This window comes from Gouania willdenowi, chromosome 7, assembly GCF_900634775.1.
Source record: "Gouania willdenowi chromosome 7, fGouWil2.1, whole genome shotgun sequence".
NCBI lineage: Eukaryota > Metazoa > Chordata > Actinopteri > Blenniiformes > Gobiesocidae > Gouania > Gouania willdenowi.
The window spans coordinates 18,546,671-18,559,411 of NC_041050.1; the positions used below are offsets into that span (position 1 = coordinate 18,546,671).

Below are 12,741 nucleotides of genomic sequence, written 5' to 3' on the forward strand. Positions count from 1 at the left end.
GTGGAAAACCACTTCACAGAAAAAATAATTATCATTGGTTCTCAATGTGGAGGCCCGTTTCAGAGATCGTTGATATTTTTCTGTGTAGGAAAAAAATTACATTTTTCATCAGTCGTGATAAAAATGTGTGATCCTCAGTCTTTGATCCAGAAATCAAGTAAACAAGCTGGTTTGTATGTATTTCTCAACCTGTACAGACTGGGAAAAATAAATTTTAATAGTGTTTCCATATTATTTAACTTAAAAACATTTTTTCTATTCCAGCATTTCAAAGGTCCAACAGATAAGATAAAATATCAGATTGGTTGACACACAGTACAAAAAGAGACATTATGTGGGTGATGCAGTAAAACATTCATAGTGGACTTAAACTAACATGTGAGTAACCCTAACTGTCATTTTGTCTAATGACCAATGGTATTTCCTCTTTAGACAGGAGTTCATAAACAGTCAGAGTGTTGTGAGAGAGACAGTTGATTCATCCAGTCCAGCGTTGATGTAGAGTAGAGCTCACTGCAGTCAGTGGTTTAGATTTTACCAACAGGACGTTATAGTAAAGGCCTGTTGAAGAAATGACACGCTGATGTGTGGTCATGTTGTCCAGAAGCTTTGATACAGTATAATCAGAGTAGTTTAGGCTGAGATGGAAAACAGTAAGATCCTAGGTAAGATCTATAGTGCGTTTCAAAGGATTTAATGTAAACTCAAGCTTACCTTAGTGTTAGAGCAGAAAAAAACAATAAAATTTATTTTGACCTAAATCATCCGAATACGAAAAGCATGGACAAATAAACCGTCACCTGAATTAATCCTAACTGTAAAACGCTGTAACCCTGTACACTATGTGATTCCTTAGTAAGGTAATTTCATCCTAAAAATTATATTTCATTGATCAAAAACCATTGCTTTGAACCAATGAGACGCAGTGAAAACAGAGGGCCAGGAAACCTGTGCCCAGCAGGTCTCCCAATGCCGTCAGGTACGGGATGGAAAAGTTGTCAGGGTCCAGACTGCGTCGCCACATCAGACGCACGATTAGGTCAGCAACATAGAGCAGGATACCCACCTGAGGAACATCACATCATGTTATTCATGATGGGACGACGCATGAACTAACATACCATCCTACTGACTCCACCTGGTGTGGTTCAAACATTTGTAGTAAACACTCCTACAGCTAAGGAAGACGTAAACATAAATGGAACATCCAAAACTGACAAATGCAAAAACAATCAAGATTTATTTTAAGGCTATTGAAGAAAACACAAACTAAAATTCTATTCATGATTATTACCATTGTTCTACATAATGGCAGCAAACTAGTTATTAGTGGCAACTGTTGTGGAAGAAATCACAAAGTTAGAAAAGAAAGAGGATATTTCCAAAACTTACAGATAAGTAGCTTAAAAAAATTGAAATGCCAGTTCATTGTCATATAATTAGTAAAACCAAGAGGGGAAGGGGTTATTGCAGGCTGAATGAATGTTGTAATACAAAACCATATGAGCAACGGAACGAAGGCAAACTTACTCAATTTATTCCTGCTCTATAAACTTCTTTAGTTAATACAGTGCTGGTCAAGATAAACACTGTCTTTAACCTCGATATATTAACTAGATCAGGGATGGGCAGCTTCTACCACAGTGGGGGCCACAAAACTGTGATTGCCTGAATTGAAGGCGTCATTTTAAAAATGCATGTCTGTATTGAGAACAATGAACAACCTGAGCATTAATAAAGGAAACAACAAATGTTTTTGTGTATTTTTATTGTCTTCATTTAGTCTATTTTGTCAGTTTTTTGTATATGTCTTGTGAGTCATTTAGTGTAATTTTGTGTTTTTCTATTGTTTTAGTGTATATTCATGGCCATATTGTGAGTTTCAAGTAATTTTGTCTTTTTGGTGATTTTTGTCTATACTTGTAGTCATCTTCTGTGTTTTAGGAGAAAATTCTGTAACACTTTACTTTGAAGTTTTATACATAAGGCCAACATTACGCTGTCATTACCACATGACACCTGTCATTAGCATGAACTAGTACAGTGCCCGTTGGACGTATGCATTCATGTGGGAGCATAAGTACAGTTGTCAATTATGGCTAAATGAGAATGTGTTTGAAGGTTGAATGTACAAAGAGGTGTACATATTCTGTACTCTGTAGTGTTATAAAGGGGTATATTTGCTGGTGCAAAGAAAAATAGCGTGTGCGATTTTCCTAGTTTAATTTTATGGGACATTTGCATGATAAATGTGTTTGTTGTTTCTTTATACTAATTTTTATATTTTTTTTTGTTTGATGTATTTGTGCATTTCTATTGTCATTTTGTGCATTTTTGTATAAACATTTAGTTTTGTATATTTTCAGTCATTTTCATATGTTTGTTGTTGTTTGGTGTATTTTTCTGTAATGTATGTTTTTTGGAGTAATTTTGTGTGTTTTTGGAACCTTTTAGTATATTTTTATGCATTTCTGTTGTCATTTCGTGCACTTTTTGTATAAATATTGTTAAGTTTTTTGTTTTACTTTACTCATTTAGTATATTATTATTATAAATACTGTGTGTGTGTGTGTTCATACCACAGTTCATACTAATGACGGATAATGACAGAATAATGTGAGCCTTATGTATAAAACTACCAGTAAGTAGTGTTACCAAAAAATATTTAGTATTTTCATTGCAATGTTGTATGCTTTTTGAAGTATTTTGTCTTTGTATTTTTTTTTTGGTAATTTCGGGTTTTTGTGAGTGTCTGATTTTGTTTATTTACATTTCGGGCCACACAAAATTAGACCGTGTGGCCCACAGGCCCCCGGTTGCCCATCTCTGGGACAGATCTATTAGCAAATACCCATCTTGTACGGAGTGAAAGACTGCTGGAGTATCAATGTGTATTAAGATGGATGGATGACTGTTTAATGTGAGGGCGTTCACCTGAATCAGAGCGGCAAAGAGATAGCAGGCGGTGAAAGGAATGCTGATGGGGGCTTCGTCTCCCTGCAGTAGAGAGATGGCGTAGAGGAAGACTAGGTGACCGGGTACCACCAACATCAGCAGCACTCGCGCCGACTTGGAGTTCACCCCTTGAAGATGCAAAGAATGAAATTCATCTTGGTGATGAGTTCATTTAGTTTCCACACAGATTATTCACAGAATTCGTCTACACTTTACTGCTTTGTTCCATCTTTAGATCGTTAATCCAGTAGACTAAGAAAAGATGAGCATGTCTAAAGCATGTCTTACCACAGTGCAGTCTGTCCTTTTCCACTATTAAAGTTTATTTGGCGGCTATATCTGCCTGTCATGTTGGTTTCAATGGAGTGACGCCAGGTGTGCATCCGCTGGCCATGTGTCTTTTAAAGGGAATTCGCCGGCTGAGGCCTGTGGTGAAATCCATCATCCCCTCATGGGATTTAACTGTAGTGCTGGATGCTCTCTGTGGCCCCCCTTTTGAGCCTATGGAGTCAGCAGATATGAAATTTGTTTCATATAAGACTGCACTACTTCTCGCTTTGACCTCCGCTAAGAGAGTGGGTGAACTTCATGCTTTATCAGTGCATCCTTCTTGTACCCAGTTCACTTCTGATGGTTCCAAGGTCACATTACGCCCGAATATGGCGTATGTGCCTAATATTATCCCTTCAGCTCATAACTCTATGATTTTTGAGCTCATGAGTTGTGCTGTACCGAGTGAATTGACTGAAAGGGAACGAAATGTTATGTATATAACTTTTGTTCCCTGAAGGAGAGGAACGAGGTACAGCACTTCGTTGCCCCGCTACACAGCTGGGCTCGGTGAAGAGCGGCTACTGAACTGAAGGATGACTGTGATGACAGCGTATTTATGAGGCAGACGGAGCCTCGCTTACATCATTACAGATCATCTGCCTTTAAAGGCGTGATTAGAGGTTTTCTTCAGTTGGCCACGCGGGGGCGTGATATCCCATACTATGTGTTGTACCTAATTCCTCTCCTTCAGGGAACAGAAGTTATAGACATAACATTTCATTGTCCTTGTGCCCTGTTGGATTTTTGTTTTTGTTTCCTTTGAATTAAATGAATTCTTATGAAAGCTACGCCTGCCTGTTGCCTCCATCTTTCCCTGCATTTGGGTCCACACCACCACCACACTGTGACAGTTACTCTCTTATTCCCAATATTTTTGTCCCTTAAAATATTGCGTACAATGCCCCACTATGTCAGAGTGAAACAGGTTTATTTAAAATATTTGCAAAATTGCTTAAAAAGGGAGGGAAAAAGTTCTAATTGTGAGTTGGAAGATGAACCTTCACCCCAGTCTGAGGTCCAGAGCTCTCTGGACCAGGTTTTCATTTAAGGTATAGTTGTATAATTCAGAGATGTCCTGAAATAAAAAAAGTAGTAGATTAAAAAAAAAAAAAAAAAAAAAAAAAGGTATAAGGCTAAATCTCCTGGCGAGTTGCCGCCGATGATGCATGACACCTAGGGGGGTCAGGGGTTGAAATCTGGCAAACATGATAATGATGACAAAGAATTGAGCATCATTATCAGTTTACCTCTTTCCAGTTGAAAATGTACCAACTTATAGTATACCAGTAGTATGGGCGCTTGGTCTCTTAGAATGCATAATTTTTGTGTGGTTTGCTTGTAACACAAGCACATTATTATTCATAATATATCTTACTATACCCTTACATTTTTGATTTTCGTAACCCAGTACCCTGGACGCAGGACTTTAATTCATGATGATATTGATCATGAATGTTTAAAAAAAAAAAACCCACTTCCATATCCATTGAGAATTATTAAAAACCCCTTCAAAATCTACTTGTTTTCAAATTTGGTCTGTGAATTATTCTTACTAGCGACTCTTTTCTTTGTTGAATCTTTCTTAAGGTTAAAGTTTATTTCATTTAGTTGAATTCAGAAATGTGGTGAATGTTAATATTTATTATGTTGTTCGGGAAATGTTTAGAGAGAATGATTGTTTTCCTTCAGTTGCAGTTATAGATTTTATGGCTTGCTTTGTGGTCTGACATTCACAGTTACCTGTGAACTGAATACTTACGGGTGGGTGCCTTCACAACTGATGTGTAATAGACTAAACTTAGCACAGTTTGAAGAAACTCAAGTTGTAGAAACACCTCAATAATAATCAGTGAAAGCAAGAAACCTTCAAGTTTAATTTAGAGTTTCATGACAGGCATACAGTGTTTTACATTATTCAGTTTTCTTAAAACATAAAATAATTTCTCTGTGGCTGTGACAAAACTATGCCAAAAATGAAGAACTGCAAATACTGATATATATATATATATATATATATACCTGTATATGGTAAATGGACTTGATTTATATAGTGCTTTATCACCACACTGAAGCAGTCCCAAAGCGCTTTACATATCAGCTCATTCACCCAATCACTCTCACATTCACACACCAGTGGGACAGGACTGCCATGCAAGGCGCTAGTCAACCACTGGGAGCAACTTAGGGTTCAGTGTCTTGCCCAAGGACACTTCGACACATAGTCAGGTACTGGGATCGAATCCCCAACCTCTCGATCAGAAGACAACCCTCTACCACCTGATCCACGGTCTATATTCTATTAGACGTGTGTACCTGTCTTGTTGTCCTCTTTGTCCCTGTGTTTTCTGAGCTGCTGGTCATCTTGTTGTTATATAGCGTAATAAAGTTCACACAGACAGCCCATAGACAGCTCGTAGATAACAAATAGCTCTAGCAGCCTGAAGCTATCACCTCCGGTATAAACAAGGGCCCAGGAAGGAGGGGACTATGATGAGACCACGATTGACTCTAAGCCAGCTGGTCCTTCTGTAAACTCTTGCGTAGACTGTCAAATAAAAGTCTTGTGCTCGTCTTCAAATCCGACTCCTCTATTTTGGATTTCGTCTCCTTTAATCCAAAACCCACCACTTCAATTACTATTCGGATGCACTGTGTATATATAAAAGGCTTTCTTACTTTTCAAACTCTGGATTTCAAGCTGAACCCATAGACTGGGCTCACATTTTAAACCTAAATGAATAATGTAAAGATTAAACTTCCAAATGAGGAACAGCTTTTAATGTTATATTTATATATATAAATATAAATTAATTCGGTCACACTTTATTTTATAAGGCTGTCATTATCTTTTATTAGCATGAATAAGGTGTCATGAAGTCTGTCATTAACTGTTGTTTGCTAAATATGACACCTTTGGAGCTATGTTGGCACTTTTTGGGTTAGGTGGAGGGATCTAGTGGGGTTAGGTAGGGTTAGGGGTTAGGTAGGGATAGTTTTGGAAGGAAGTGTCTGTGAGGATGTTATTCTAGGGGCCTGGCTTTGGCAAGGTTAGGTAGGGATAGAGAAAGTGTCTATGAAAGCCTTCATGACGACATCTCATTCATGCTAATGACAGGTGTCATTTGATCCGATGGATCTCTTGTGTGTACTGCACCCGTTTGTTTTACTTTCGCTTGTTACCCATGCACTGATCTGGTGTTGACAATTGTTGTTCGGAAAGGAAAAAAAGGAGGTTTTCACTGTCGGGTCGGACTTGGGCAAGAAAATACGGCCTGATCCGCACTCCAACTGTGACACGGTTTATATATTTACTCGCCGTTCAAGTGACTGTTTACTGCAAGATCTGCGGACATGCCTCTGCACGCATAGTGTGGAACCAAACAGTTGTTTAGTCCACTGTGCTTGTCTTCTTTCAGTCACCAAACCGTCTTCTTCTCATTCTTTTTTTTTTATTTCCGGTATTGGGCTGTCTCTCCAAACTGTCGAGAATGCGCACCAGCGTCATGTGACTTTACCATCAGCATTTAACATTTTGTCATTGTATACAAAATGTATCACAATCTTTTCAAGGCAATAGGTAGAAATGTGTGTGGGCTCATTCACTTTGTTTTAGAGTGCTTCATCACCCATTAGCATTAAGAAAAACTTAAAATGAATGTGTATTTTTTCTCAAATCCTGCCCTATGCTCCTTTAAACCACAGGGGTTAAGGAGGACAGGATGTGTATTGCATTAAAAACCAGCTAATTCAAACCTAGTGTCCCACATAGAAAGCAAGCAAAGATAGTATAAGTGCAATAATAACGGGTTTGCCACTTCTCCTTACTCCTTTCAATGTGGAATGTTGCCTTGAACATGGCAGTGTTACCTGAGTAGAAGAAGGTGACAAATGGGTTAGGCCAGTTTTGCCGCATCATGTAAGGTAGCACACCAGGGATGCTCCAAAAGTGCAGATAGGTTGAAATCCTGCTGGCCTGGATGGCTACCAAGTTACCCCCCACACCTACACACAGGGAGGAAAAGGAGGGAGAGGTGGGTGAAGCAAGTGAATATGGACTGAAGCTCAAACTTTTGTTAGATTGTTAAAATAATCAAAGACAATGTGACCCCTTAGCAACATTTTTAAACAAAATATTATATCCTTCAAGGAGTCACATGAGTGGCACAAACCAAAGTAAAGCTGGACAGTGGAAGGAAACCAGACTACATGGAAAAACCTACACAGGCTTAGGGACAAATGGCCACAGTTTGGTTACAGACCTGGATTTAAACCAAAAACTATTTAGTAGAGAGGATGCTAAATTAACTGTTGGAAAACCCTTATCCAACCATGGAGAATGTGCTGCACTATTTGCATTACAGTAAATACTGTCGGTATTGAGGTGAATAGGGCCATAATCTTCTGCACTTGTTTTTCCAGCACATCCCATGAATGCTCCAATAATCTGAGATGTACAGAATGTGGGTTCCTAAATGTGTTACTGATCCATGTATGCTTTTTTGGCAGAACTAACTTTAAGCTTTTCAGTGATTTAAGCAGTAAATATCTCATTTGTTGGCCCTCCTTAGCAAACCACATTCCTGTCAGTGCTATTCTTTTATTGGATTGCTTCGAAATACCCTTACCACTAAAGTTTGGAAACTTCAACTGACTCTTTTTTTTCTTCTTTCTATCATGCATCAGCTTTTTGGGGATGGAATGTTCCTTTACTGAGAGCTAATCAGTGTCACTCACTGTTCACGTTATGGCTGAATGATGGAAAACTAAACCTCGTACATTCTTTTGTATTTAAGACAGAATAGTCATGAAGGAGCAAACGTATTAATACTAGACTAGGGTTGGGATGACATTTCACCTAACAAGATCTTGTGATATAATTTATTGTTTTTTTTTCATGAGATGTCTCGTCAGGGATCCACGTTGTATTGTCAATTGTCATTTCGACATGTTGACTCTCTCTACCCTTCATTGTTGTTTTTGTTTTTCTTCTAATAGACTCGATGCAGCAGAGGAATGCTGCTGCCCCTACAGGTCAGCAAATAAACAGTCTATGCCATAGAGTCTCCATAGATTTTTTAAAAAAAGGGACGGGTGTCACAATAACGATGACCATGTGTGGCTCTGCTCTCAGACTGGCATGAATTGTCATTCTGGTAGTGGCAGTTTAAGTTTTTGCACTTTGAAAAGAAAAAGACTTGCACATTTTTATTGTTTATTTAATTTTCTTATATTCAGTTTGAAACTTGAAAATATCATACAGAGTAGTAATAATAATAATAATAATAATAAATAAATAAACATCTCTTTTCTAAATATTGTATTGAGCTTGGGAAAACAATAGCTTGCATTGTATTGTATGATTAATTTGTGTCTACCCCAAATTAGTAGGGGTACTGATGGCTGTAATTTGGAAGTTCATAATAAATGGTTTGAAACAGGTTTAGGAAAATTTTTCATTTTTTCCCCCAGAGTTGTTCATTATTTATAAAAAATTACGTTGTAAAGACAATAGTTCAACTGGTTGCTAGACCTTTGTACTGAGTAGCAATGTGAAAGTAATCAGTTAGAAATGAAGTAAAACACTGATACAAATTATGGAAATTATGCCAGACATGTTCATCACAACCAAGTACTTTCATATTATTGAGACACTCATATATGGTCACATAGCTTTTATATAGTTTGCTTTTATATATACACACACACACAAACTATATGAAAGCTATGTGACCATATCTGAACATAACAATCACTAAACAGGCACAATAAACCAATCCAAACTTTAAGCAGTGAGACAACCAATCCATTTTAATAGGATTCCCAAACTCCAGGAGGGTTAGGATTTCTCAAACAAAGGTAAGAGTGTTCACTGTCCACAAATAATTTCTCAAGCCTTTAACCAGCAAATTCAAATTTAAGATTAGCCCCATTTAATGCCAATAAAAAGTACATAATTAAACAAGGAGTCTTTTTGCCTAAGAATCAAATAAAGGATAAGTCTATCAGAGCTCAGAAAGCATAGAACAAATCAACAAACATGTTTTAACTGCTGAAACGTTTCTCCAAGCAGTTTGGTGAGCTGTCCAACATGATCCCCATGTAAATCCTTTCAGATGATGTCCACTGACAGGCACTCCTCAACCACATTTCAGGTCTTACATCTTTTTGGAACGTCCAAATTCATTCACTTGGATCAACAACAATATTTGAGACCAATCTACTCTGATTAAACCAACCTTTAAAAAACTCCTACATCACCACAAGAACACACACAGATATCTGCTGTGAAAATACATGACAAAAAAGGGAACATGGGAAAAAACTACTAATGAAGGTTTTATATAAATAAAAAAAAAGCAGGGAGAGAAAGATGGCAAACTCAGCCCAGATTGCGAAATTCTTCTTTCAGCAAAGTCAAATACAAAGGAGGGGATTTAGACACAAAATCGGAATCAGTGACAGTCTATGATTATTAACAGCTCATGTGAGCAGCCCCACGACTGTGTGGGAGACGTTTGTGGTTTCTATCAATCTCTCTTTTTTCTCATTGGACCATTTGGAAACAATATAACAAGGCCACAATCTGAATTTCTATGTACACACAGTAAAAATGAAACTTTCACACACAAACAAAAAAAGCTTTTATTCCTATTATTTTTCCTTAGCAATGTTGGAAAAAAATCTAAACCATTCTATTAAACTTCTTCACCCACTGTCCCTGCTTCTTTTTAAGGGTCTTTTGTTCTCGCAGTAAAGCTGAAGGAATTGACTGCTCTAAGCTAAACATCGGATTTAATGAGGCTATTCAAACCCTAAATGCTTCACTGATATATTTTAAACAGTAGCATGACTATCACTGCTGTATTTGCACCATTTCAAGAGCCAAAAGAAGAATCACACATGTAATTTGTGGATTCAGCAACAATCATAGTCACATATCAAATCTTTAGTTTCAACAAGGTTTACTATTTATTTGTAATTCTACTCACTACATTGCTACGGACGTGCACACAAGTTGGAGCTTTAAGAAAAAAACAATATTGTTTTAAGCAAAGGTGAATAATAATGTGTATTCAGGCTGGTGGCATGCATTCAGGGAGCCTCAACTGTCACCATGACAACTGAAATACAAATAACAATAATAAGATAAAATCAATTTGTTCACTAGATTGATCTATAAATTTGTATTCTGTATAATTTCAACATTTCAATGGTCAAATATTGCTGAATTTACACACACTGATGGTGCCCTGCTACACACACAGTCACACTGATGCAAGCAGTTAGCATATGCTTATTAGCTAACAGGTGCACACTGGTGATTAATAAAGGTCAACATTCGGGGTTGGGTGCTTGGGTGTGGGTGGGCGGAATGCTGGCGGGGGGCCTTGGGGTTGGGGGTTGGGGTCGGTGGCGGGATGCGCTGGGTGCTCGGCTAATTGGGGCTTCCTTGGATGTGTGTGTGGGGGGCAGTGGCTGCCTCTCAGCCTGGGATCTTTGGGGCGTCTGGGGGGTTGCTCGGCCGTGGGGGTGGCCTGGGGCTCCCTGGCCCCCACTCTTTCTGCTGGCTTGGCTGCATCTGCGGGCCCGGGGCAGTTCCTGGGTTTGCAGTAGCGTTTTTTTTGCACATATACTGGTCTACGATTCACTGGCACGCCTTGGGATGGGATAAAACTCATACTGGGCTTAACTTTAGACACGTTAATCCCAAATACCTGCTTTAGGTACTACCATTCACTCATTACCCCTGTCCACAGCCACCACCATTATAGCTAAGCTTCACACCTGTCACTATACTGGCTTGATTACACAACATAATAAGCAATAATAATATTAATAATAATATTCTACAATTTCACATCTCACCCTCACTGTAAAACAATCTATTCTCCCCACCCTTTCTATTTCCTACCTTGAGTCTCTCCTCCCTGCTCCCTTTCTCCTCCCCCTCCCTCTCCACTTAGGTGTAACACTGCTCTCCCTTTTTATATCCTCCCTCTAATAAAAGATTTCTTACCCTTCCATAGGGAGGGCTGGTGATGGTCACAATTAAGCAATAAAATAAATGAATTTATTTTATTGCAATAACAAAACATGCATTGTTGTCTCATAATGATTGCACTTCTTGTAGTGTTGACCTTTGACAGCATGTGCAGACAAGATATAAAAAATAAAAATTAAAAAAAAACTACATATTTTAATTCATGTCAAAATGTAAATCTAAGCTTCTATTTTTGGTTGACACATTTGTACATTTGACTCCAGAGGAATCTGTGTCTCACCAGTCATGAACTTCACGTGACTGACTCAGGCCCTCATGGTGCTGCTTTTTTCTGAGCAGTTTGCATGTTCTCTCTAGTATGTCAGTGTTCCAAGTTTACTTAGGTTAACCCTTAGAATCAAAAAGCTGTATTTTGGATATACTAAAGTTTCTAGGATGCCTATAGAAATGAATACATGTGTTAAGCTCTGAACTTTAGCCTTGTGATAGACCTCTAATCTGTAAAGGTGTAACTCACCTCACGCAAACAAAAAGGGCTTCTTGAATATATTATGTTCACATTAGTTATGTGATATTACTGGAATGTATACAAACTTTAACAAATTGTGTCCGATTGTCCCTATTACTCAAAACTTGCACCAACCTACATATACATGTCTGAATAAGTACACAGTAGTGTCAGCATATGCTATGTTTTTCTAAATATTGGCAAGGTGTTTGTGCAAAATGTCTTTAATTTGTCAGGAAGACCAATTAGCTTACCATTAATGACAGGTGTGAAAACAGCCATCCCCTCAAAGTTGGGATCACTCACTGTCTTGTCTAGAATGAGGCCCCCAAAGCTAGAAAAACAGAAACATAGCATAGAAAGCATTGTTTTTCACTGCCAAGCGTGATGAAAGTAAAACACCAAGTAATCTAATAAGAAAACCTGGCTTACTTAGTGTGTTTTCTGTGTTAGAGGGAGAGTGAGAGCTGGCAATAAGTCGACTGTTTGCTTTTATAGATCTAATGTGTCTTATCTTTTATGATATATATTCCTGCACCCTAGACCAGGGGCTTAACACAATTCTCCACATTGAAACATTACTGACTCAGTGCATTTATGTAAATTACATACAGTATATTAAATGTACCTGCTAATGGACATTGCCACGATCACAGGCTGCCATCCAGAGCGCAGAACTTCTTTGATCTGAGGACTCTGCCGGGCCACTAGCACCCACAGTGGGATCAGAGCGATAAAGACGAGGCACACCAGTGGGGACAGGTACCATACATCTGTAAAGCATCAATAGATAACAAAATGGACATCATTATTTAAAAAAAAAAACCAGAATCAATTTGACAGCAGGGAAAGAAACTTTGGGTTATGTATATAACCCCGGTTCTATGAGTAATATGAGTGAAATGTCTCACTATGGGATGCAACCTCTGTATGCATTCCTCAG

General features: G+C 38.2%; 1 protein-coding gene across 5 annotated transcripts in view; it reads right to left on the reverse strand.

The window, feature by feature from the left end:
* Positions 1 to 167: 167 nt before the first annotated feature.
* Positions 168 to 12,741, reverse strand: part of LOC114467500 (solute carrier family 41 member 3-like) — a 47,352-nt gene continuing 34,778 nt past the window's right edge. For 3 of the 5 annotated variants that reach the window (XM_028453842.1, XM_028453841.1, XM_028453844.1), the window contains 6 exons: positions 12,427 to 12,571; positions 12,053 to 12,132; positions 7,156 to 7,290; positions 2,935 to 3,083; positions 949 to 1,066; positions 168 to 561 (listed from right to left, as the gene is read on the reverse strand). In XM_028453842.1, the coding sequence (XP_028309643.1) occupies positions 479 to 561; positions 949 to 1,066; positions 2,935 to 3,083; positions 7,156 to 7,290; positions 12,053 to 12,132; positions 12,427 to 12,571 (710 nt within the window). In that variant the 3' untranslated portion in view covers positions 168 to 478. Of the gene's footprint in view, positions 1,067 to 2,934; positions 3,084 to 7,155; positions 7,291 to 12,052; positions 12,133 to 12,426; positions 12,572 to 12,741 lie in introns of all 5 variants that reach the window. The other 2 variants (XM_028453843.1, XM_028453845.1) reach the window with 1 other exon arrangement.